This window comes from Rhinichthys klamathensis, unplaced genomic scaffold (assembly GCF_029890125.1).
Source record: "Rhinichthys klamathensis goyatoka isolate OS25496 unplaced genomic scaffold, OSU_Roscu_1.1 h1tg000566l_1, whole genome shotgun sequence".
Lineage (NCBI taxonomy): Eukaryota > Metazoa > Chordata > Actinopteri > Cypriniformes > Leuciscidae > Rhinichthys > Rhinichthys klamathensis.
This window is the reverse complement of record NW_026607032.1, coordinates 877977-904737: the sequence shown is the minus strand read 5'-3', so window position 1 is coordinate 904737 and position 26761 is coordinate 877977. Positions and strand designations below refer to the sequence as shown.

At 36.8% G+C, this 26761-nt stretch overlaps 1 protein-coding gene across 1 annotated transcript; it reads left to right on the top strand.

Moving 5' to 3' along the window:
- The first annotated feature begins 6824 nt into the window (after positions 1–6824).
- Positions 6825–21582, top strand: kif2c (kinesin family member 2C). Its single transcript, XM_056239496.1, has 21 exons — positions 6825–6944; positions 7573–7667; positions 7821–7931; positions 8142–8196; positions 8911–9042; positions 9914–10018; positions 10122–10213; positions 10541–10633; positions 10709–10763; positions 10856–11018; positions 11294–11384; positions 11464–11527; positions 11618–11709; positions 11949–12091; positions 12860–13064; positions 17825–17935; positions 18063–18130; positions 18226–18316; positions 19037–19111; positions 20751–20844; positions 21267–21582. Exons 1-21 carry the CDS (start codon positions 6884–6886, stop codon positions 21329–21331), a joined length of 2061 nt encoding a protein of 686 aa, XP_056095471.1. The 5' UTR covers positions 6825–6883; the 3' UTR covers positions 21332–21582.
- The last annotated feature ends 5179 nt before the right edge of the window (positions 21583–26761 follow it).

Genomic DNA, 26761 nt, shown 5'->3' with positions numbered 1-26761 from the left:
CAGAACAAATAATGAGATCATTATTTACAAAAACTCAAAAGAAATGCAAATACTTTGTTTATAAACACTTTAATTGCTAAGAACTTGTAAAAAAAATGTTAAGCATGTTAAGGAAATTAATTAATTTTAAGATAAACCACAGTCGCACCACATGACATTTTTTAAGGCTACGGCCAATTCGTCTAGATGAAGAAACACTAAAATTTTAAAGGTGCAGTGTGTATTTTTTAGCGACATCTAGCGGTTCGGTTGCGAGTTGCACTAAGGGCTCAGCCCACTGCTCACCCCTCCCTTTCGAAGAAGCTACGGTGGCTAAAACGGGACAAACATATCGTCGTCTGAGACAGCAGAGAATAGCCAGAGTAAGCCAAGAGTGTGTAACATTGTCACTGTTTCTGTACCACAGTCCATTATAAACCACATCATGAATAAAGTTTACAAAGCCATAGTCAGGTGAGGATCAAGGGTCTTAATATATAATATAATAATAGTAATCAGCTGATTGTCTCACAAACGTAACCAGCACATTTCTCCCCACATAGCAAACCCATAATACAGCGAGGGAGAGTAATCCCTTCTAACAGGGTAGTAAAAGTTTAGCCGGCTAAATATGAGCTGTTACTGTGGCTGAGCTGGTTAAAGCGTAAAGCATTGTTTAAACTCGACGCGTCCGCATAAGCCCAAAGGTGCGCACGGCAAAAATGACATGATTGTAACAGCGAGCGCGCGCGGCTCCGCATCCCATAGACACCATTTACTACACACAATAGTACGGTGGGCGAGAGAGCTCAACGCGCTGCAACTGAAGCAAACACATGCAAATAGAAAACAACGCGTGCAAATAGAAAAAAACACATGCAAATAGAAAAAAACACATGCAAATAGAAAAAAAACATCTTGCATCAGTTTCACAACACATGTGTGCTCCAAATCCAGAAACGCGCTGCAAAAGTTCACAACACAACCAAATACATAAACGCGCTGCAAATAACACAGACCACAACGGAAATGTTTCCAGGGGAACCAAATTAGTGACGAACCCGGCTGGGACGTGCTTACTGCTCGTGAGCGTCTCTGTGCCCTACTCCCTTCGAAGGGCAGACGGCAGAGCCCTTAAAGTGGGACTTTGGAGTGAGCAGGGCTCTAGTGTGCCATTATAGCCGTGTGGAACGCACTTGATGAAGGAGCAACTAAAGACAAAGTAATTCCTCATTATTTTCACCTGGGATGTTCCCATGACAACGCAGCACGGCGTCCATTAGCTGAAGAGCTGGTCTTACGACAGAAATATAATGCTGTTAACATAACGGTTGCAAATACATTTGTATTTTTACTTTTTTTTTTTTTTATATGCGTTATATATCTGTGTGTCTCAACTTTAAAATTTTGGACCCTTCATTACCTAACATTTCTTACGAAACTTTTCTTTATGAAAATATAAAAATAACATGAAACAATTTGTACAGTGTAACTGATGTATAGATAAATATCTTTCCTTCATGTTTTTCTTCTTTATCTTTTTTATTTATTTATTTTAGTTTCCAATTCATTGTTCTTTTCTCATTTGTATTCTGATGACATTGAACATATTGTTAATACATTTTGTACATTGTATACAAGTTGTATGTCATAAAAAAATTAATCTCTGTATGTTTTGCACAAATAAATAAATAAAGTCGAATTTTAAGCTGTAAGCACCAGCACGCATAGATTTATGGATATCTATCTATGCCAGCACGTCCCAGCCAGGTTCGTCACTTATTTGGTTCCCCTGGAAACATTTCCGTTGTGGTCCGTGTTATTTGCAGCGCGTTTATGTATTTGTGTTGTGAGCTTTTGCAGTGCGTTTCTGTATTTGGTGGTGTTGTGAGTATTTGGAGCACACGTATGTTGTGAAACTGATGAAGATGTTTTCTTAATTTGCGGGTGTTTTTTTTATTTGCATGTGTTTTTTTCTATTTGCACACGTTTTTTTTCTATTTGTATGTGTTTTCTTCTTTTGCAGCGTGTTGAGCTCTCTCGGCCACCGTACAATAGGCTTTTTTTCTCTGATTTTGAAAACTCTTCGCGATCGACTTAAAATGCTTCCAAGATCGACTTGTCGACCGCGATCGACGGGTTGGCGATTCCTGTAACATATTGTTTTACGGTCAATGACAAGAGTACTAATTAGCTGTCTCACAAACGTAACCAGCACATTTATCCCCACACAGCAAAGCCATAACACAGCGAGGGAGAAGAACTAAGTTACATGAAACAATCCAACTACATACTTTACACCACTGACAAGGGAAAAGTCACTACTCACTGTGTTTATGGCTAGCTTCTAGCTTTCTGCTGCTTCTCTTTCAAGGTAGTGACGAAACGCGCTCTGTAGCGCTGTTTGTTCGCTGTCGGCTACGGTAGAAACATGACGTCACAATATGTCGACCTTCATAGAAGGGGGTGCATGTTGATGTCTCATTCTAAGGTAATAAAAACATTACGGTTTATTACCGGGAAGTAAGTTTTTTATACACCACTGAAAACATAGTTATGGATGTAATATTGCATTTCTATTAACAGATAGATACTCAAAAATTTTACACATTTTGCACCTTTAATATGAATTTATGTGTACACAACATCCTTAATGTTTGAACAATTGCAATAGGTTTTTTTTTTTTGTATTTTAAAATTGGCCTGTCGAAAATCCTTATACGTCATTGACCCATTTACAAATCTATAGTGTTGGTCTGAGCTACAAACAGTTAAACAATGATTATATAAAGGAATAAAGAATAACAGCCAAAAAAGTGAACATCAAGAAGACTTCAATGTGTGAGGTAATGGTAAAAACACTCACGGTGGCTCAGCAACAAACTCTGACAAGACTGTACTTTTCTCCATCCATTCACAGCTGTCACCTGTAAACAGTAAAGTGTTTTCAACCTCAAAATTTAATTTATTTTTACAATAATTCAAATAATGTCTAAACTGTGGTTTAAAGGTGCTCTCTCGATGTTGGGTGGTGACATCACTTCTTGTTGATGTTCGAAGTATTGTCAAACAAAACGGAGGCTATCTAGACCCTCCCTCCGTCGTAAACAAATTTAGTCAAAGTTGTCAATAGGCCATGAATGATGAACATTCAAATTCATAACAAACAGTTGGTGAAAACAATCATTCACAAACTGTCGCCCTACTGTGAGTTTGCTTGATCCTCAATAGAGATGATAGAGATCGATAGCTAGCTGCTAGAAACCTAAAAATACGTTATGTTGTGTTCACCAAAGTTAGCGCTGACTGCATTGTTATAGCTAATTATCCTTGTGTCTGTTGTTAGGCGAACATGAAAGTCCTCTTAGAAAAACCAAAATGGATTTACCCACCTGTCCAGCAAAAACAGAGCTAAGTTACCTGAATGTCGGATTGGAAGCCCTTCTGCCGGCGGAGTTCTCGTCACCTTTCAAAGGCTTTTCAAATGTAAATTCGGGACTTTGCGCGTTCATTCTCCTTTTCCCTCTTCTTTGCATTTTTGCAATCTGTTCATCTGAGTCTCTTTGGTCGTGTGTCGGCCATATCAAATTCTAACTTCCCTCTTCATGCTTCTCTCTCCTCCACACCCCCCTTCATGTGTACGCGCACTAACCCCACCCCAAATCATTCTTGTCGGTTATTGGCTGGAACACTGTTTGTTTTGTTTCGTGGAGCGGGTTGCTGCAGTTTGTTTTTGTTGCTGTTTGTGGAGCCTGGGCTGTCTCAGGCTATAACTTTCTCTGGGCTGTCTAAAAGTTATAGAGACCGCGTTTTTTTTTACAGTGTGTTCAGGGGACAGGCAGCAAGCGGATAGTGAGGAGATGTTTGCTGTATGTGACAAAAAACGATTTGGCCTGAAAAACGCGTGGCATCGCTTAGAGCACCTATATAAGAACCAGAGCCGGACAGTAACGGAGTACATTTACTTGAGTACAGTACTTAAGTACAATTTTGAGGGATCTGTACTTTACTCGAGTATAATTTTTGGGGAGTACTCATGACTTTACTCAAGTACATTTGAGAGGCAAATATTGTACTCTTTACTCCAATACATTTCTATCCATAACCGCGAGTACCCGAGTAAAAAAAAAAAAAAGTAAAGAAAAATCTCGGAAACCCTCAATTTGTTGTTTCCCTCTCAAACGTGATTGGATTGTGCAGGCGCCACTGATTGGGACAGCCTATCAGCAATCACTTTCAGCTTTCCGCCAAAGTCAACTCCATGGTCAGATTTTATATTACACATTAATGTAAGCCAAGCATTTGGTTTGATGTTCTTGAGTATGTGGTGTGTTTAACACAGTCAGGTTCAAATGTGGCAGTGGCGTAGTCACGAGGGATTTCTGATTTCTTAAAAAAAAAACTTTAGGAGGCAAAATATATTTTTAATGATTATGTGAATTACACTGCGCAAACCAAAGTAGGCTACTACCCAGCGAATGAAGAAGGGTTGGCGCTCAGTCTCCACAGTACATAAAATATTTATTTTATTTTTCTTGTTTGCATTTATGAGGAAAAAACGATGTTATGGACGTGTTCTCCGTTACGGACGTGAGCGCTCTGAAAGCGGCATAAAAAATGCTTTAAAACTTTCACAGAGACATCAAACAGAAAACACAAAACCTTTCTTTAACCTGAATTTCGTTTTGCATTAATTGTATCTTAATTTGAATCAATGTTTCATCAACCAATTGCCTGGGTTTAATAAATAAGAAGTAAATAGCAGACGATAGATAAGAAACGGAGGCGCCGGCACGTGAACTGGATCTCGTCTCATAAATGAACCGAAACACAGTGTATAAGGTAGCCTACTTGCCTCTCACAGACATGTCTACTTTTAAACAGAAAAATTCAAAACGAAAGAAAACAGACGACAGACTGCTCTCTGCTTATGTAATCTGTATGAAATGTGCATTTCTCTCTGGCGCGTTCACTACTGAAGATCGCGAGTCAGCATCATCAACTTCATCTAGCCGACACTGACAAAGAAAACACTTGTTTATTAACAAGTGTTTATTGATAAACAATTAAAATATCTCCTTGCTATATTTTACATATTCATAATCATTCCTTTTGGCGGTTCTTTGTGACAGCTTTTAGGTGCTTTATTGGCAGCCCCACCCTTACATGTGTTGTGTGTGTGTGTGTGTGTGTGTGTTGTCCCCGCATTTAAAGATGGGACCCCCCAAAAATTTAATTAAATTAAATAAAGCAACATGGTAAAAAGATGAAAATGACTTGATTTTACTTTCAATTCCTTTTACATTCTCCAAGGTATTAACATTAACATTTTTCATAACTCCATGTAGGACGTTTCTGTGCATAAATGTAAGCACTGTGGCAGTAGATTAGTAATGCAATATTTAGAAAATCTACTCTTGTACTCTTGATACTCAAGTACTTTTAAAAACAAGTACTTTAGTACTTTTACTTAAGTAGACATCTGAATGTAGTACTTTTACTTGTACTTGAGTAAAATTTAGCAAGGGGTATCTGTACTTTTACTCAAGTAACAAAGCTCTGTACTCTGTCCGCCTCTGATAAGAACAAATGTTTCACTTGCGTTAAAGGTTGGCTCAGTATATATATATATATATATATATATTTGCACGACCTGATTTGGTAAAAGCAAACGTTACCAGAGCCACTGTAGAAAGGCTACATTGTTGTACATTCTTTTCAAAAAATACTATATATATATATATATATATATATATATATATATATATATATATATATATATATATATATATATATAAAACTTTTTAAAGCATTAAGCAGCTTGCTAAAAAAAAATGTAGGCTACCACAGAAAAAAGTAACTAATTCTCTTCAAAGAATATTGAGCTTAATATTAAGTTATACTAAATAACTAATTGTTTTTCCAACTACAACGAAAACTTGAGAACATAGTAAATTAGGCAAAAAAGTGTTTTCATTAACCACATTACAAAAAAAATGTATGGTCCATTCCATGACATCTTAACTTGACCTAATATAATCTTGCATAGCTTGTAAAATAATAATAATAAAAGTTTATACATAATTGTTCTATCAAATATACAAAATAAATAAATGTTATTATAATAAAAATATAAAATGTATAACAAATATAATGTATTTTCGGGTTTTCATGTATTTAATTGATATTAAAAATAGCCTACGCATTAATTTGTAGGGTTTAGTATTCAGTACATCAGAATCTTACTTTCCAGTCCAGTACTTACAAAAAAATATTGTGACGGTGGAATTTCAAACGCTATCTAAAAATTTGGAGTAACGTTAGCTACTGAAAATGACATAACAGCTGCGTCTTATTAAAAACAATCATTGAGATAATCTAAGAAACGTTGTTTAGCACTGTTTACAGAGTATACTTTACACTGTATCAGTATAGCCTGTTTGTGTGATTTGTTCTTTTGTATTAATTCCATGACTTTACTCAGTGACGTTTGTGTATTTTTATTACTTACTGACACCATATTCCAAGACACTGGCTTTAAACGTCTCATTTCCATGACTTTACCATTCGGTTTTGCTGTTAATGTGACGTTTTTTTTTTTAATGTAGCAGGTTCCCATGTGGTGAAAACATAGGGTGAAAAGAGCAGCCAGAGTGTGAGACTACTCTAAGATCTGATTGGTGCATTGAAATGCCAGTCATTTTTTTAGCGTGCTCTGATTGGTTCAAACGAAGCACCACCTACATAAATAATCCAATAACTTCCGCTGACGAATTTTGAATGCAGGGCGGTTAATGTTGGTTTACGACAAGTAAGGGCAAAGTGGCAGAAAAATACTAATTTAAAATCTGAACTTTAGAGACGTCGAAAACAACTGTAAATAACCAAATAACCATACCCTGAGATGGATCCTGCATTGGCGAAAATACTTATTGGGCTCGCAGTCAATATAAGTCGTAGTGATGGTAAGATGCTTGTTTGCTACGTGCTAATCTTTTACAAGTAAATTAACTTTAAGAACTGCATCATCAAATCAGTTGATGTCAAACCAAGTAAAATCAGGTTAAAGTTAACATAACGTTAATGCTTAGTGATGCAACATGTAATTTAGTAGTGATTGCAGCGGGAGGTTTCTAAAGATTGAAAATTACACCAAAAGATCAACACTAAAAGAAAAATTATAAAGCAATCTTTTTGTAACAATCAATGTGTAAATAATGCAAATAACCTTTCACTTTTTTCTTGTGCTCCCTTGTCATGTAGGATAAGATTGCTATGGAAATATATACACATTCTAGTTGGCTGGGATTGTCTTTTAAAGGGATAATTCACCAAAAAAAGACAATTCTGTATTTTACTCTTGTTATTATAAGTTAACATGTTGTTCCAAACCTTAAACTAAATAATTTAGTTTCTTTTGTTAAAAAAAAAAAGTTATGCTGAATGACATCCTCTGTCATAAGTTATTGAATGGGGGGGGGGGGGAAGATGCAATAAAAGTGAATAACACATTTTTTTGCACCAATGAGGAAAGTCTCAAAGTTCAACCAAGAAAATGCTGTTTGTTTATGGCACTGTCTCCCATCAATGCAGGAAGAATACACAGCGCCACTGTGAAAACTGTCAACGTCACTAAAGCCACAATCAATGTGGAATGGGCTGAGAAAGGCATTACTAAAGGAAAAGAGGTTGGTACTTAATTTGTCATAAGATTTTTTCACTGTTTAGAACAGTACATTGGCCTCTGTGTGGAGTTGTTGGTATTTGCACTTGTACAGCCACGTCAGCCAATGCTCTAGGATGACTTAGTTAACTAGACTATTAATTCGATTGTACTCTAGGTTGACATGGATGAACTCAAGCAACTCAATTCTGACCTTATGCAACACCTTCAACCTTGTCGTCAAGAGGAACCAGAGCCTATCGCTGCACCCGAGAAAAAAATGGCAAAAGTGAGTTCTGTTTGCTTATCCTCAAATTTAATGGATATGGGACAACATAAGCATTACTGTATTTTACGCACATTCATGCACATGCTGTGTTTGAAATCACACTCATTTGTTATTCATTCTAATCTAAAAACACATCTTTAAATCTAATTTCATTTTTCTATGCACAATTGACTACTTGGTCATTTACACACTACTTTGTGTATGCTTCAGAACATCAGAGCATCAGAGCTTCTTTCAAGGTCATCCAGAATACCTACTTCAGAACGTAAGTTATATTATTCATTGTTTCCAATAGGTTTACTCCAATTCATAGTTGGTCTCCTGACCTGCACCAGTGTAATCTTCTGGTGTGTTTCCTATTTGAAGCTGCTCCTCAGGATTGTCCATCTGAAGAGTCAGGTTTGCATCAAGTGCATGCTCTCTTTATGCCCTCCAATCACACTCACTCAAGGCTAAATTGAACTTCTCATTAGACTTAATCAGGGTGTCTCTTTCCACTTCTGTCCACATGGTCTTTTCTACAAATTATCTACTTATCAAAAATAGGACATGGTATAAATTCCTGTCTCTGTCAGTCCAGAAAGGTCACATATGGCAGAGATGGTCATTAGTTCTAGCAGCGATCAATGCACTGTGGCTGATGGCTTTTCACTTTTGGGTTTCATATAGCAATGACTGTTCTTTTAATAATTTTAGAAGTTTATTTCTACAATGTCTGCACATTGTCAGATACTATGAGGGTGAAGATATTGTCCAAACTGTTGTCCAATTTTATTGCTGATAAATGCAATCATGACAAATGGTTTTGGAGATTCAGGATTTGTCCATAGGATTGCCTTTGGATTTAGTGGCAGTGTTGATAAGAAGCTCTTTATTCTACTTTGGAAATCTCTTTATTTGTGCCTTGATGTGACTAAACATAAGTAATTTACACTGAATTGCAGTGACATCATATATCATATATTTTTGTCCCTTTCAGCCTCTAAAAGAATGACCACACGTCAGACGTGCTTGTTCCGACTGCCTGCCCCTCTACCTGTGGTCTCGGCAACGGCTGCAGAAGAAGTTTTCTCTCAGGATCTTCCCACATCTACGATCCCTAAACCTTCAGGTCTGTCTCTACATCAACATATTAAGATATGTAGTCAAGTTACAGGTAATGTTGGATTGGCATGAACTGATATTGATTGGTAACCGATGTGAGGTGAATGGACTGTCACATCCATAGTTCACTTGTGCTGTCAGCTTGGAGACTCAAATCATTGTTAAATCATAAGGTGAAATCATTCCTGTCCCGTGCTGATCTAGAAAGAGCCATTCATGCATTTATCAGCTCAAAGCTGGATTATTGTAATGCCCTCTACACTGGGCTTAACCTATCATTTCTCAACCGTCTTCAGATGGTTCAAAACGCAGCAGCCCGTCTCCTTACAAATACCCACAAACATACTCATATCACCCCCGTCCTCTGTTCACTTCATTGGCTCCCGGTACGTTTTAGGGTGGAGTATAAGGTTCTGATGTTTGTTTTTAAGGCCATTAATGGTCTGGCCCCAACTTACCTCTCTGAGCTGGTCACTGTATACCATTCTGCCAGAACCCTCCGCTCCTCTCAGAACACCTCTTTGATTATCCCCAAGTTTAGATGCAAAAAGTTTGGAGGCCGATCTTTTGCCATCCAGGGTCCTACTTTGTGGAATGCCTTACCTACTACCCTTCGTAACATTACTGTGTTTAGTGTTTTTAAATCACAGTTGAAAACGTTTCTTTTCAGGAAGGCTTTCAACACGTAATCATTTGTTTTGTTTTTAGTCGTTGTGTTAGTTACTTTCAATTTCTATATACTGTTGTCTTTTTATGTGTTTTATGGAAAGCGCTTTGTGCACCTTTTTGGGTGTTGTAATGGCGCTATATAAATAAAAATTGAATTGAATTGAATTGAAAACATCTTTTACAAAACATTTCACCATCTGGATTGGCAGGTTACCAGAGGAGACTTGTTTCAAAGCCAGCTTCTCCTCTGCTACCAACCATTGAGGCTATATGTGAGAGTGAGGCTTCCAAATGTGCCCCCATGGGTCCATCAAGTATGTACTGTTTTGAATTTGTCATGCATGCTTTGACATCATGGATATGGTGGCTATTAACATTTACAGCACTTATAGCACTGTTGTAATTGTAATCTTTTAGGCCATCGCATGTCTCAAATATCGGAAGTGAACAGGGGGGCAAACAAACGGTTGTCGCTTGCTAAAAATCCTGAAGCACAAAAGAGAGGAAAGGTACCGTATTTGATCCAGATATCATGCCTATAGTTTTAATCCTTTTCAAATGAAGTCTGAATTTTTTGCACAAAATGTTTTTTTTGTGGTCACTATTATTGCTTAATTACTGAACCATTCAGAATTGAATATTTCAGAATATTCAATTATTTTATTTTTAGACATAAAATGGAGTAATTTTAAGTTATTATTTTATTTATTGGTAATATCAATTTACTGTATCATTTTTGTTTTTTAACTTTTCTGTTTTAGTCACAGACTTGTAGTCTTGAAGTGGAAATGTCGAAAAATGTATTTGAATTTCTCCTTTCACAATTGTGTTTCTAGTTTGGAGATACAAGTCGCCCTAAGCAGTTTTACCAGATGATTGAAGACTACAGAGAGACCCTGGAGAAAATACCCATGTCTTTGTCCGATCCTGTGAGTTAATGAGCATAATATTAATATCATCTATTCATTCATATTATTTTAACACACAGTGCATTTTTTTTTTAGGTCAAACCTCACAGAATATGTGTCTGCGTTCGCAAACGTCCTCTTAATAAAAAGGGTAGGTTGCTGATATGACCTCTCCAATTGATTCTTTCTTGAATTGAATTGTTTGGGTGATTTTTCATGTATTTCTCATTTATTTGTGTTCAGAGTTGGCAAAGAAAGAGATTGATGTGGTCACAATACCTGGTAACGGAGCCCTGCTGTTGCACGAGCCCAAGCAGAAAGTGGATCTGACCAAGTACCTGGAGAATCAGAACTTCCGTTTTGATTACTCGTTCGATGAAGACGCCACTAATGACTTGATTTACAGGTAGCTGAGTATTTTTTTGAGTTTCTGTTTGGTATTTATTACCATGTGTGAACATGGCAGGTATTGTTTATTCAAGAATTAGTTCACATCTGTGCCGTTCCAAACATGTATGTGTTTCTTCCAAGAAACACGAAACATGCTTTGTATTTACATGGAATAAAATTACTAGTTAAAACTTTGTATTTCTCACAAATAATGGCAGAATTTATATTTTTGGGGGATATGCCAATGTTTAAGCTAGAAAATATTCAAATGGTTATGAATTTAACTTTTAGGTTCACTGCTAAGCCTCTGGTTAAGACCATTTTCGAAGGTGGTATGGCAACGTGCTTTGCATATGGCCAAACAGGCAGTGGAAAAACTCATGTAAGTTGTTTGTGCTTTCAAAAAAAAAAATCCCACACTGTCCAAAACCATGTTGTTGATCTTAAGGCATTCTTTACAGACTATGGGTGGAGACTTCACTGGAAAGAGCCAAAACAGCTCTAAAGGGATTTACGCCCTGGCAGGTGATTGTAACTGTCAAATGTACTTTACATAGTGGGCTGTTACATTTATCCATGTTCACTCTGGTATTAATCTGTCTGCATACTCCACAGCACAGGATGTATTTACCCTCCTAAAGCAAAAGCGATATGCTGATATGGACCTTTGCCCATATGTCACCTTTTTTGAGATCTACAATGGCAAGGTTTGCACATTGTATTACATGTTTCCAAAACATTTCTGTGATGTCTTGTCAAACGGATGGCTGATTGTGTTTGCTAGAGCAAATAAACCTAAAATTAATCATTTGGAAATGTACTCTTTATGCTCAATTAAACAAGTGGGATATTATTATTTGATTTTAAGCTGATTTGATTTTTAGATTGTGGTTGCAAGCATAAAGTACTTGTTCAGGCATGATGATGAACATTTTGTGCACTGCAGGTGTTTGACTTGCTGAATAAGAAAGCAAAGTTGCGTGTTTTAGAGGATGAGAAGCAGCAGGTCAACGTTGTTGGCTTGCACGAAGTTCCCGTGTCATCTGTTGATGACGTCATCAAGATGATTGAGAAGGGAAGTGCATGCAGGTAAATATTAAAGAAATCTTATATTCTACGTTACTGTAAAGTTTTTGTCAGTATTAAAAAATTTTAAGAAAATCAATTATGATGATCCATGTGTTCTATAAAGAGGAATGTTTGGATAATGTTTGACAGACCCAGTCTAGACAGATAAATGGATAGGAGCACAAAAGAGTTCTTAAAGTCAGCTTACAGCATGGAACTCTGCGTGGTAACAGCTGACAGACCGACTTATCCAGATAACTTTTAAAAGTTCCTACAAAATATTTAAAATATCAATTGATGTCCTTGTGATTTTATCCCATCTTGAAGTATGACCAAGCGTCAAGTCAAATGTATTAGTGCTTCACAATACACACCGTTTCCAAGCAGCTTTACAGAAATATTATAATGTTAGGTCTATAATGCCTTAGAGTTTTAGGGCCGGCCAATGTATAACGATATATATAATCGATCATCTGGATTTAGATGTACTATAGTCTTTACAGTGTTGTCTAGCTGGTCACAGGCTTTGCACTATACATTTCTGTGGCGTTTATAAATGTCAGGAAACCCGATTTCTGGCCACATGTCAATGTCCATGGACCACTCTGGTTCTTTGGTAAGTTGTTTTCGCTGTTTCTCCTATTAAATCCAGTCATGTTTTAGGATGTTTTGCCACTCAGTCTGGCTAAGGGGGTGTTCTGATGGGAAAGTGACATCAATACAATGCATCTATTATTTCAGTTTCAGATAATTCGTTCAACAATAAAACTTTCTCTCTCTCTATACCAGAACGTCTGGCCAAACGTTTGCAAATGCCATCTCATCGCGTTCACATGCGGTTTTGCAAGTAATCCTAAGGCGGCGGATTTTCCTCCATGGGAAGTTCTCTCTGGTGGACCTTGCTGGGAACGAACGTGGCACTGATGTCAGCAGTAATGATCGGCACACCATAGTGGAGACTGCGGAGATCAACCGTAGCCTGCTGGCTTTGAAGGTGCTTTGTCTACTTAATGGTTTCATTTTAATACACATTTTTATTCTATTTGTCAATATGAAAGGGTCAAAATTTGATTCTTTATCAAATTACATAGTTTAACCCTCTGGGGACCAGAAACGCGCGGGCGCGTTTTGCTCGTTTTTTTTCACATAGCAGAAAAATAGACTTAAAGTACTACCATCATTTCTGTTCATATAGAGTTAAGAAATATGAGAAAATAATCTGTTAAATGTCTACTTTTTTTATGTGCCCACATACAATCGAAATAAAATATTGTGCTTTTGTAAAATAAAGAAAATAAACAGGGTGTGCGTTCTGCCTCTCGGTCACCGTGAACTTTTTTTCTGGAGCACGTCTCTAATCTTCAACACAACTCAGCTAAAACTATTCACCCAGCCATAAGCAATATATCTTTTAAATCATTTGAGTTTGTACTTTTAAATGATCCGATTCAAAACTAAAATTATTATTCTCCGTTTATGTCATCTATATAAAAAGAGAGACGTGTCAGCCCGTCTCATTATCGTTCTCTCAGCTGATTATCCCTGGTAATGTGACACGCCCACGGAGAGCACGCGCTATTCAAACGCAAATATGTGAAGCAAAACATTGAGACGCGTTAACGCCCATAAACTCTGAAAACACACATTATTTTTTAGTCAGATTAATCTACTGTCGTCTTGCGCGGCTATATGAGGAACAATCCTGGGACACTTACCACTGGATTTATTTTCACTGCGAGGATGAACAGATTCAGCTGAGAAGTAAGTGTTTTATGCAAGTGCTTTGTTCTAATCGCGATATAGAATAACGTAGTGTCTGTAAACGGAAAAATAGCATACTGTTAAATGTGAATCGTGTGTGTGTGTGTGTGAATGAATGAATGAATGAATGAACGCACAGATACGCACTGTTACAGACTAAATAACAGACAACATTTCTCGTTTTGGATAAAGTTTTTACTCTAAAATAGACATCAAATAAGCTTTTTTAGGAGTTTCTGCTCATATGTTAAATATATAGTAGGCCTATGTTTTGTCAATAAACTAATCAACTAAGATGTTATAGTGTTTGTTCAAGCTATATCAAAATAATGAATCCTCAACTTTGAAATATGTATGATCAAACTAAGACATTTATGGAGAAAGACAATTTTCTTTTCAAGATGTTTCCAACTCTAACTTTGAACTGAAATTAAACCATGTCTATATGGTGAAGGGTGTGTGATAGAAGTGTCCAGACGTATGCACCCTGTATTTTCCTTATATAAATCCAAACAATCTAAAAGCCATTCTTTTTTAAATCTCCTCATTCTTTGTGCAAGGCTCCTGTAATGATATGGCCTGATAGCACCTAATAGGGCCATTATGGGAGGGTCTTTGTCTTTCTCAGGTGTGGAATGCCATACATATTAATGAGAGATCAAGCCTCCTGCATAAAGCTTTCTCAAACAAAACACGTCATTAAAAATGTAAAAGACTTTATTGACTTATCTGAATGAGTAGTCAGGATGATTCTCACATAGTTTTGGAGCAAATATTCTAGGCTATGTGATACAATTTTCAAAAGTCTTGTGAAGAAATAATCAATATGTGTTTTGTGGTCTTATTTCAGCAACTTTTATTTTTATTTTTTTCAATAACCACGCATAAACATTATTCTATTAAAAATACAAACATGTACATACATGTTGCTCAGATATCATGGATGCCAAGTTTGTGCTATATAGAGTGAATTTACACCTTTGCCATTAACATGTTTATAAATAACTGAAAAAAGCACAAATGTCAGTGCATGTCAAAACATCCCAAGGGCCCCAAAAACACTCTGGTCCCCAGAGGGTTAAAAGTGTTTGAATTTTTTTTTTAAATCGTGTAAACCAGGGGTTGGCATCGGGCCAAAAAAATGTTTTGACACTAGATGGCGGGCCAGAACATAATTTAAGAAATGAATTGATGAAAAATGCAACTAGAATTGCTTGTGACAGACTGTTACAGTGTCTTTTGTAACTGGTAGTGAGCTGTTACTGTGTTAAATCCTGTAGTAGGACAGTCATTAACAAAAAGCCACATTTGTGTGGCGGTGTCTGGGTTTTCCACTGGATAAATTAATAAAGCAGTAGTGACTAGGGATGAGTCATTTTCGAATATTCGATTTGTTGATTTAATTATAGAATATCGAATAGGTTGTGCGATTTATTGTCTAAAATCGGTGATGATTCGGTGGTGTTCATGTAACCAGAGGGTGACGCTGCCAATAACGCAAAAGCTGTCACAAGGAACCGGCAAAAGTAATGATTATGAATGTTTCAAATATAGCAAGGAGACATTTTAATTGTTTATTAATAGTGTAAATAAAATAAAAAATATAATAGTTTAGTAATAAAATAGTGACCGCAGTAGTTAACTCACCTATAGAGAGAAATGCACATTTTATATGGATTACATAAGCAGAGAGTAGTCGGTTTATTTTCGTTTTGAATTGTTTAGTTTAAAATTAGACCTTTTAAGCTTTCTATATATATTTCTCGTGTCTGAGGCAGCGCTGAGTTTCGGTTCGTTTATGAGACGAGCTCCAGTTCACGAGCAATGCAATCTCGCCGGCGCCTCCATCTCCTAATTATATTGTCTTCTATATTTGCTTATTTATTAAATCCAGGCAATTGGTTGATGAAACGCTGATAAAAAATAAGATACAAAATTAAATTCACTTTTTAGAAAGGCTTTCTACAAAACTTAATGAAGTGGTCAAAATCATGTCTGACCCACATGGGAGATACGGAATGGATAAAAATAACTCCAAAAATAAGAGGACTTGAATAAGCCCATTAATGGCATTTTTTTTAGTCATGCTCTTAACAAACTATGTTTTATTTCCTCTTTCCATATTGTGAATAATAAATATGTATCATTTTAATTTGCTTGTTACACAATGGAGCCTAACTTATTGTAATAATTATTTGACGTAGCCTACTTTTAATCTTAGAATTATTCCTTGGCATCCTCACATACTAAACTGCATTTTTTTAATTGTTTGCGTGCTGGAGGTACGCTATTATGTCGTGTGCAGAGTGATGTTAACATTTAAGCTAGCTGGTGAGAGAAAATGGCACTATCAAAGAGTCTAAAGAGGAAAGTTGACAGTGAAAATAGCCATACAAAGAATAATGAAAAGACAACTATGCGTTCATCCTACCTAGTTTTGTAAATGCAAAGCCGGTGTGTCTTATCTGCAACGAAGTTGTCGCTGTTTGGAATATAATATTAGACATTTCATTACGGCTATTTTAGAGGTGTGTCTAGCGATCCACAGACTCTTTTGAATGTCTTTCAGAACTTTTCAGTCTGTGGTGCGGGCCAGATATTATTGCTGGCGGGCCAGTTTTGGCCCGCGGGCCGCCTGTTGCCGACCCCTGGTGTTAACCATCTGAGAGATGTTCATACAACTGAGGCCTGTGGCATGAAGCTAGTTGAACAAACTAATCCAACCTGGTTTCGATCAGGTTGAGTGGGCACACAACGCTTAGTAACGCTGTCAACTCCGGGTTTGATCCAGAGTTTGTCATTAACTCTAGTGTGTGCACCTGAAAGTATGACATGTGCAGCGAACAGCCAATCACACAGAACATTGTGCGTCAGTTTGATTAAGTTCTCGCTAGAGAGCCGCCGCAATTCACTTATCTGCTGAAGATTGAGATTCTAAAAAATATTAAGTGCATTTACAAGACAGGAATAAACACTGCTGCAGCAAAAGTTTGAGAAGGCAGCTGAAAGAAAATATCTGACTGTCAATCAATGCAGGTGAATCAACTGAATATAATTTATATAGGTTTGCAAAGAGCTCAAAAGAAAACATGTAAGCTTAATCTGTCTAAAATCTTTGTATTTGAATAGATATACCGGTAAATACAAGATTAAATGTATAAAGTTTAAACTGAATTGTCAATTAATATAATTATTTGAATATGTATTATGAATAGACTCTCTTCGCAGACTGTGACTGGTTTTAACGTTCATCGGCATCACAAATCTGACAAGGTTTTTTTATATTTTCATTTATTTTTTAAATACACAGCCACATTTAAAATACTACGGACTGGTTTCACGGACAAGGGTTTATGCCTAGTCCCAGACTGAAGTGCATGTTTGAGCTGTTTTAACTGAAAGCAACTTGGCACTGACATATTTTAAGATATGTCAGTGCATTTGTCTCAAGATGCACACCAGTAATGTGTTATTCTAAGGCACGTTTATAAAAGCTACTTAAATTTCCTGATTGAACTAAGGCCTAATCCTGGCTTAATCTAAGCCCTGTTTTTGAAACCAGGCCTATACCTAATACCTCTGCATTAAATTACAAGAAACTAGTTAACGCTCTTGTGAGGGTGTTTCTAATACAGCGGCTGTGGGAGTGACGGTAAAATTGACATCTTTTTCTCTTCTGTCTGCCGTTATCTTATTTTTTTTTAATTTTTTTTTTTGAAAGTTGTGAAAACAATATTGTGGTGTTTTCTTTTGCTATTTGAGCAAATGCGAACACAGTTTGCTCGAACTAATCTCAAACTCACCTGGGTAGCAACTGAATCTGGATTCATGCAACAAGCCTTTTTTTGATTTATAGCTTTTGTTTGCTGCTCCATTATAGTGCAAGAAACTAGTTTGTTCCCAGTTTTTTCACCATTCATACAAACACTAAAGTAATTGGCAGTTACAGAATTTGAATGCAATAACTTTTTCATATCTTACCTGACTGTTCAGGAATGTATCCGCTCTCTGGGTCAAAACAGTGAGCACATCCCATTCAGGATGAGCAAACTCACCCAGGTGCTTCGGGACTCCTTCATTGGAGAAAATTCAAGGACCTGTATGGTAAGAGTGATTTTATTATTATTATTTTTCCTTTTTTCTTTCAGTAACCCTCTTTTTAGAGCTTGCTTTTAATACTGTTATTTATTGTAACATTAATCTCCTTGTTTTTCCATTTTGCCTGTTATAGATCGCAATGATATCACCTGGTATGGGCTCTTGTGAATACACCCTGAATACACTCCGTTATGCAAACAGGTGCTTTTTTTTCTTAATGGGAATTTGGGTTGCTTCTGACTGACCTCTGGTGGTGTGATTTAGTTATTACAGTCAGTTTTGTGTGTTTCTGACAGGGTAAAGGAATTGAATGGCATGTCCAAGGGAGCTTCAGTGGAGAATGGTACACACCTAGAGATTTCTGAGGAGGGAAACTCCTCAGAGGAGGTGAGTGAATCACGCCGTGCATATTAATTTTAAGTGTCAGGAATTTCCTTTCATCTACAAATCGTATTGAATTTGATGTTTTTGTTTTGCTTGTGTTTGAATGGAGCTTTTATTTGAATGCCAAGTCACTGAATTTGACAATTATGAGCTACTTAATTTTATTTCAGCAAGTCATAATTTAATATTTCTTTTGTTTATTAATCAAACAAATTGAAATAACTAGTCGTAAAGTTGTGATGAAATGGAAGGCAAATATTATGACATACTTCTGAGTGAAAAGGATTATCGTAAAAAAAAAAATGTAGGACGAGAACTTGGTTCTATCCTTTGGTTCTTGATTGGTAGGAGGCAGATCAGAATGTGACTGCGGTCAAATGTAAGACAGTGGCAGAGAAATCTAATTGACAGGAGAATTTTGGCATACGTCAACAAGAAACATGAAGCCATAACATGATCTTCTCTATTTATTTAAGGTATAAAAAAAAAAAAATTATGCATGGATGAATCGTTCACAATAAGATCAGTAAGATGCATTTAGAAAATAGGTGAATTTCATTCCGAGTTTAATATTTTTGAGACTCATCTAATGCATTTTTCTATTTAGATTGAGTATAGCATGTCACAGCTTGACATTCATGTATACATGCATGTGTTTAACTTATTTATAGAAATGTGGTGCAAAAATTGCTCAAAACCCCCCAAATGTACTTATTTTTTCAGGAGTCTGTTGTCCCAGCATTTGAGGCTATATCACAAGTGTCTAATATGGAGGAGAGGTTTTTTGAAGAATTGAAGGTTTGTAGCTTTCTGGCTTTCCGGATGTCTATTGTGTAAACACACCTGCTCTGAGTGGGCGGCTTTTTTTTAAACTTCACTATCACTCAAAGTTACAAAACTCCCCATAGCAGTGAGATTTAGGGCTGGACAATAATTCAATATCAATATATATCGCAATATTTTTTATTTTTTCAATAACAGTGATATGATTTTTAAACACATTTTCGATATTTCAATATACATTACAGGCATAGGCTACGTTTACATGCAACCAGATAATCCATTAGTAATCGGATTGACGGCTCGATCGGACTGAAAAGCCTTCATTTAAACGCTTTAATCGATCCGATTGAGCTCGATCCGAATAAATTTTCGATCGAATTAAGAGCGGTGGTTTATTCCCTTTCTAATACGATCGAGAGGACATGTAAACACTTGATCAGATTGAAAACCGACTGAAAGGACTGTGCATGTGCAATGACGTTGAAATAGCGTATGTATGACGTACGAACAAGCTGTTTTTCCTGCTTAACTAAAGTGTCATATAAATGAGCGAATGAATTTGATGAATTAAAGCTTTGAATTTGCTTATTTGAAGCTTAAAGCTTGTGACCCGATCACTTGTTTAGCGTTCATGTAAACACTACATTCAGATTCATCAATTGGAATGAATTCAGGGTGTCATGAACACTCAATGTCCCTCAGAAACATCTGTTTTTGTTTTGTGTTTTTTGTTTTTTTTTCTGCAGCAACTCTGAGCACTTTTCTTATTCTTTATTCTGGCTGAAGCACTTTTCAATCTATAAGAATATTATAATCAACCTATGTTAGCCTACATTTTATGGCCAAAATTGTTTGTTGGGAAATTCAAACCTGCGCACACATATTCAAACGAATATAACTATAGAATCAATTTTTAATGCGCATGTGAACGCCATCAGGTCACAGGTTCTCGTTTAAAGTCTGTTTAGAGAGAACGCCGTCGTCTTAGTGGCCCCTAATGTAATAACAAATGATAATTTTGCTGGAAGTGAATCAATCAAAACCAACTTTAGCTGGAAATAACACTATTCAAAAATCGCTATAAAGCCAAAACAATCTCTGTTTCCGTAAATTGTATGTTTATCTCTGTAAAGCTGCTTTGAAACAATCTCCATTGTTAAAAGTGCTATATAAATGAAGATGACTTGACTTGACTTTAAAGTTAAAGATATTAATATTGTGAGTCTTATGTTTATTTGACGGTGATTTCACATTTCTTGTTTGTATGAAGGCTAAATACAAATAAAAATGGTACAAATAAATTATTGTTAATATTTCATTTCTAAAATATTATATAGTTTAATAGGAGGAGGTTTCAGAGACTTGGCAAATTCATCTTTCAGAAGTTTGTAGGTACAGACATTCATTGTGGGCATTCTTGGCAGTTTTTCCTGAGGCTTTTATACTGTTCATATCGATATCGGAATTATATCGTATCGACCGATATTTAGAAATGTGTTGTGTCATAAATTTTGGCCATATCGTCCAGCCCGAAGTGAGATTACAAAACGCCCCTTTGTTATTTGTTTACCCCTGAATGCATTTCTTCAGACAGGAGTTCTTTTAACTGCTCTGAGACCTTTAAAGTCATTTCTGTTTCTCATTCCTTTTCCAGGGGTGCGGTGAGATTGCCAGATCCATGGAATATCCCTCGTTCGATATTTTAGCAAATTTACCAGAGATTGATGCATTTATGACGAAACTGCAAGGTATTTAATTTTAATCCAAACAGAGACATGCACTACCATTCTAAAGTTATGGGTCAATAAGGTTTTTGAAAGTCTCTTATGCTAACCAAGGCTGCCTTTATTCTTAATTTCAGTAAAAACAAAAATATTGTGTAATGATGTTCCAGCTGTTTTCTAATTAATGTTATTTATTCTTGTGATGGCAAAGCCTAATTTCAAGCAGCCGTTATTCCACACTCGGGAACAATTTAATGCTTCCTTGCTAAATAAGTGTTAAATTCTTTTCCTTTTTTTTAATACCATTCAAACTTTTGTGAACGGAAGTGTATGTTTTATTTAAGGAAAAATAATGTTCCATGAAGGTCACTAGAGCATTCTACACCAGCGCACAGAATATATAACTGTTATAATTACGGCATTGAAATAGTTTTTTCTTCTTGTAGAGTCTTACCAGGCTTTGAGATCAGCTATTGAAGCAGAACAGAGGGTCAGGATGTCACCAACCTAATCGAAGATGAGATTCAGCTGCGAACAACTGCAAAGAAACCTCTTCAATTTGTTCTTTTAATAATCTTATCTGCTATCTGGTTAGAGATACATCAAGTGTTTTGTTTTTTTGTGTGTGTGTGTACGCTTTTAATTGTTTTTGTGTACTGAATAAAGGTTCCCTCATCTTGGATCTTTTGCTAATCACATTTTAAATGCTGTGTCTTGGGTTTTCAAAGCAATCTTCATGAATCATCAGCTCTTGTGGTGTTTTTTTTTTTTTTTTTTTTGGATTCTAACTTGTTTCACATCACATTGAAACTGTTTTTTCTTTTTCTTTTTTGGATCACCAAAATGAGACCGTTCCCATCATCCCTAAACCACCATTCCCAGCCTTGACCTCCAAATCGCCACTATATACAAGCCACAAACAGTGTATACACTTGCCCTGCAAGCGCAAGCTGACACATGACAAATCAAAGGCCTAATAAACAGCTCACACTGAACAGTTTACCTCAAAGGATGAAAATAAACAAAATCGGCCTGTGAGTGGGTGGCCCCACATCTCCGTGTGAGGCCTAGAAGCTCAACAGCTTCCTCTGAGCTCTTTGGGTGGCATTTCCCACCCCCTCCCAACTATTTACCCCCATACTGTGTAAATGCATATATCTGTGCTTGCATATATTGCACCAAAATTGTGAATATAAGTTAAATATGTATCTTGTTCGATCACTACATTTGATGTAGACATACTTTTGCAAGACTGTTCATTGTTTAATGCTTAATAAATAATTGTCATTAATTATCAGTGTATAATTTCGGGGGGGGGGGGGTGTAAAACATTTTTCAACAAAAAATTTCGAAAATAATTGTTCTGAATGTGTAAACATGTCAACTATATTGATGTTGTGGTGAACTTAAGTGGTTGGAATATTTTCTATGGATTAAATCTTTTTGTTCAAACTTTTTTAGTCTGTTTTAATATTACCCACACTCTTGCATGACTAGGGACTTGGAGGTTCACCTCAGAAAAACTACTTGAAACCTTGATTATAATTGTATCCTTCACTGGTTTTAACAGACTGAAATAGTTTTGCATTGAGTCTTTGGATGTATCTAGCCAGCTTCTGAAACAACATGCTTAGAATGGCAAAAAGACCACTGGCTTGTTACAAACATGGTTCCTTTGGATCGGTTATCCACCATGCATTTTAAAAAAGACCAGAGAGCTAAAGGAGCTTTTGCTGGGATTTTCGATTTGGAAATGTGTTTCATGCGAGGCCGAGTCTTGTATCTGTTGGCCCTGAGTCTGTTTGACTCTGCTCTCTGGATTCCAGCTGTCCACATGAATATTTTCTCAGTGTGAAGAAAATTGGCAGTGGCTGATGCTCAGTTCCCATCACCTCCACAGACTAAATAAACAGACAAACCACCCAGCGAGCCCATCGGAGGACCATGCAGAACAACCTCTGTTTTTCTTTTCCTCCTGACCCCTTTCTTTCTTCTCTGTCATTCTGTGGCTCTGGATTGAATGGATCTGGATGGGGAAAGTGTCCATCAACGTCGCCAGGCCTGTGGCAGGGCTGCCTAAATGTGTTATGGTGCTTGGAGATGAGCCTTTCCATAAACACATGCACACATATTACACCATTCCCCCACCCCCCATACAAACAGTCTATAATGTGATACAGGCTGTGTGTATTTTGTACAACCGAATATTACGGTGTTATTTAACTTTCCCTTCAGTGAGCTGTTAATCGAAAACCACTGAGAAAGTGTCTTAATTCGGTTCATTGCAAAGAACCGGTTCAAAAGAATGATTTGTGCAAAATTTAATCTTCCTAAATCAGTGAAAATTACTTAATTTTCAATCTAAATGTTCCTCACACAAATATATAGTTTGACTCAACCTCACTCGTACCTTAATGGTGCTTTAGTGGGTTTATTTTGTTATTTTTGCAGCTTGATACGTCTGCATGAAGATTCTTCGGAAATAATTATTTAATTGTTGAACAGTAAAAATAAATGGGTTTGGAGTGACATGATGGTGTCATTCCATCAACAAATTTAAAATAATTTGAATGCAACATGAATAGAAATTTTTCATGAGTGTAAGAACATGACTCACGTTTTGTCTTCATTTTTAAAACTTTAGCAGATATCATTGTGATATTCTTATAGTTAATAACTTTAGCTGTCAATTGTTCTAGATTTTCATGTGCAGTTCAGGGAGAATTTGTTGTCCTGCACATGATCATGTCCTACCAATAGAGGGCAGTCCAACTATGCATACAGACCTTTTACTGAACTCGCATGTGAATGTTGCATTAGAAATAACATTTCCTGCCGTTGTAATAGTGTTGAGGAATTCATGTGCACTTTTATTTATTTGTTTTAGCATGTTTACTCATTTAAAAATCAATGTGAGTGCGACACACCAGGAAATTCCCAGCATCTTGAATAGCTTCAGAGTCAGCCACATTGGCGCTTGCTTATTTTGCCTGCAGTTTGGCATCGCCTGCCATGCTCATTGGCACCGGTACTGGGTCTCTAAATGTAATGTATTCACAGAGGTGTTTTAATATTTGATTTTGTTCATGAATGCTACACTGTTTTCAAGGAATTGTTGAATATTCCTAACGGTAATTTAGGATATTTCCTATGTCTTTTGTGACACTTTTGCTATTCTTTTCCAGGTGGAATGATCAAATGCGCATGTCTGTGTGAAAAGATGCAGGCGCTGGCGGCAGGCCATGCTCTGTGTGCTGGGCTGTGGTGAGTCTGGGTTTCCCCAGCTGGGTATGCCTGTTTATGCTTCCATTTCAAGGCGTCTAGAGGACATCGTGCCCGTCAACACAGGTGTGCAAACCACAGAGTCTAACAAAGAGGGTGTATTATTAAAACTCAAGCAGACGTTCATCTTTTAGGCCTTTATATAAATAAACTCTGCAAGGAGTAGAAATTGTAACTGTTATGAGATTTTCTATAATCTTTTACTCTTAACTGTCAGCATCCTGAAAAATGTCTATGTCTTTACCCAAATGACCCAAATTTAGTACTCTAAATTAAGGCTATTTCTTGAATTCCTGTTGGGGCTTTAAGGTTTAAGACAAGAATGATTTTCTGTAACGCTGCTTTAAAATTACATGTTTTGTGACAGCGCTATACAAAATGATTTGACTTGACTTGACTTGCTATATGCCAAAAAAGAAAGAAATAAAGAAAAAAAGCCAATTTGGTAAAACGGCAAAAAAAAAAAAAGTGTTAAAATATGTAATGGCAATATGAAGCAATATAATATGCGTATTTTAGACATTATTAAATTAGAGCGATTTCATCAGCTCAGTTTAGGCAGCAGTGCATATGGCCTAATGTGTGTCTGTCTGGGACTAGGCTTTAGCCTTGTCTGTGAATCCGGAGATTAGAGTCCAAATTATATCGTAAAATATACATTATGTATGTATAAAATGAATGTTTACTTAAAGGGATAGTTCACCCAAAAATGAAAATTCTATCATCATTTACTCACCCTCAAGTTGTTCCAAACCTCTATGTGTTTATTTGTTCTGCTGTACACAAAGGAAGATATTTGGAAGAATGTTTTAATCAAACAGATCTCAATCCCCATTGACTACCATAGTATGTATTTTTTTTCTACTATGGAAGTCAATGGGGATTGAGATCTGTTTGATTAAAACATTCTTCCAAATATCTTCCTTTGTGTACAGCAGAACAAATAAACACAGAGGTTTGGAACAACTTGAGGGTGAGTAAATGATGAAAGAATTTTCATTTTTGGGTGAACTATCCCTTTAAGTACATTTGCTTTAAGAGTATTTTTCTTTTAAAGAGACCAACCTTAGGTCTGTATTCCACAGCATTGATGAATTACAACCATTTAAATTCATATCTATGCTCCAAAAAGGGGGTGGCAGTTAACAGGTTAGGTACAATGTGTGTGACATCTACTTTAGTCTCTCTGCACTACAGATCAGTTTTGTAGTTTAATGGCCAATATGTATTTTTATTGCATGGCTCTCTGGAATACTTAATCCTAATTAATGTTAATGATTTAAAGATAAATCAATAGGGTCTCTTGTGGATCATCCCAGAGGCCAGACAGGTCTGCTGGACTTTCACTGAGCCAGTTCAGCACCAGTCAACACATACATGCTTATGCACTCTCTCATTTAAACATCCAGAGAAAGAGGGACTTGCCTGTCTCCGCTGCAATGATGCATTTAGGCGATGAGAGGCATTTTGTTTGGAATATTGGGCCTCCTCGTGCCTTGGCCCCATCCCTTTGGGCCGAACATGCCAGACTGAATACATAGCTCTGAATGAGGGCAAGAACTCCCTTGCAGCCTATGAGAACACCATTTAAAGTGTCTTACTATGTTATCTAGCTTTACAAGTGTCTTCATTTACAGTACAAGTACTTTTTTAGTGTGTTTATCCAATTGATCCCAATATGATAACTTTTGTAAAAGAACAACCGAATATTACGTTGTTGTTTTACTTTCCCTTCAGTGAGCTGTTAATCAAAAACCACTGAGACAGTGTCTTAATTCGGTTCATTGTAAAGAACCGGTTCAAAAGAATGATTTGTTCACGATTTCAGCTTACTAAATCAGAGAAAAATGACGTAGTTTTCAATCTGACTGTTCCTCACACAAATATATATTTGGCTTGAGAATACACTCGACAAATCATACTTTAATAGTGCTTCAGTGTAGCCTGACTTCGTCATACTCATATTCTAGTCAGAATGTGAGTCTGATACTGCTCCATAGGGCTTTGATTATGAGGCGTGTCTTAACCGAACCAGGAAAAAAAAAGACTCTGCACTCAATTGGATAGACCTACAACCAATGAGAGCAACGCAGTAAGTCAACTACTTTGCATAGCACAGTTGTCAACCACAGAACTCAAATGCACGCACGCTGGAAGAAGTAAAATAACGAGTGTTGCTTCTTTTACTTGGTCCTCTATGAGTGCGCCCAAAGGAGAAACCACAACGACCACAGGGTTTTCATTGCGTCCCATCTTCTTAGTGACCATCGGAGCCAGCTGATAAATTAAACTTTTGCCGAATCCCGTAGAAAGGACGGCAAACACATCTTTCCGATCGACAAATGCCTTGATTGCAGTTCTCTGTTCGTCTATTAAAATGAATGTGCTGTCGATTTCTTTTACAACAGACGCGATAGCGGAATCTACACATCTCAGTTCTCCAGCGGCAGTCATCTCTGAGGGAAACCAGTTAAGCGCTCTTTGATAACGTGATGATTACGTCCCTGCACATCATCTCTCCATCATCGTATAAAGCCCGCCCTGGCAATTTGATTGGCCCGAACATTTTTTGACTGATCATAATTACTCCTCAATGGAGCGAGTCCAGACCGAACTTCCCGACCGAAAAATGTTGTGGGCGGGGTTCAGGCTGGCATCC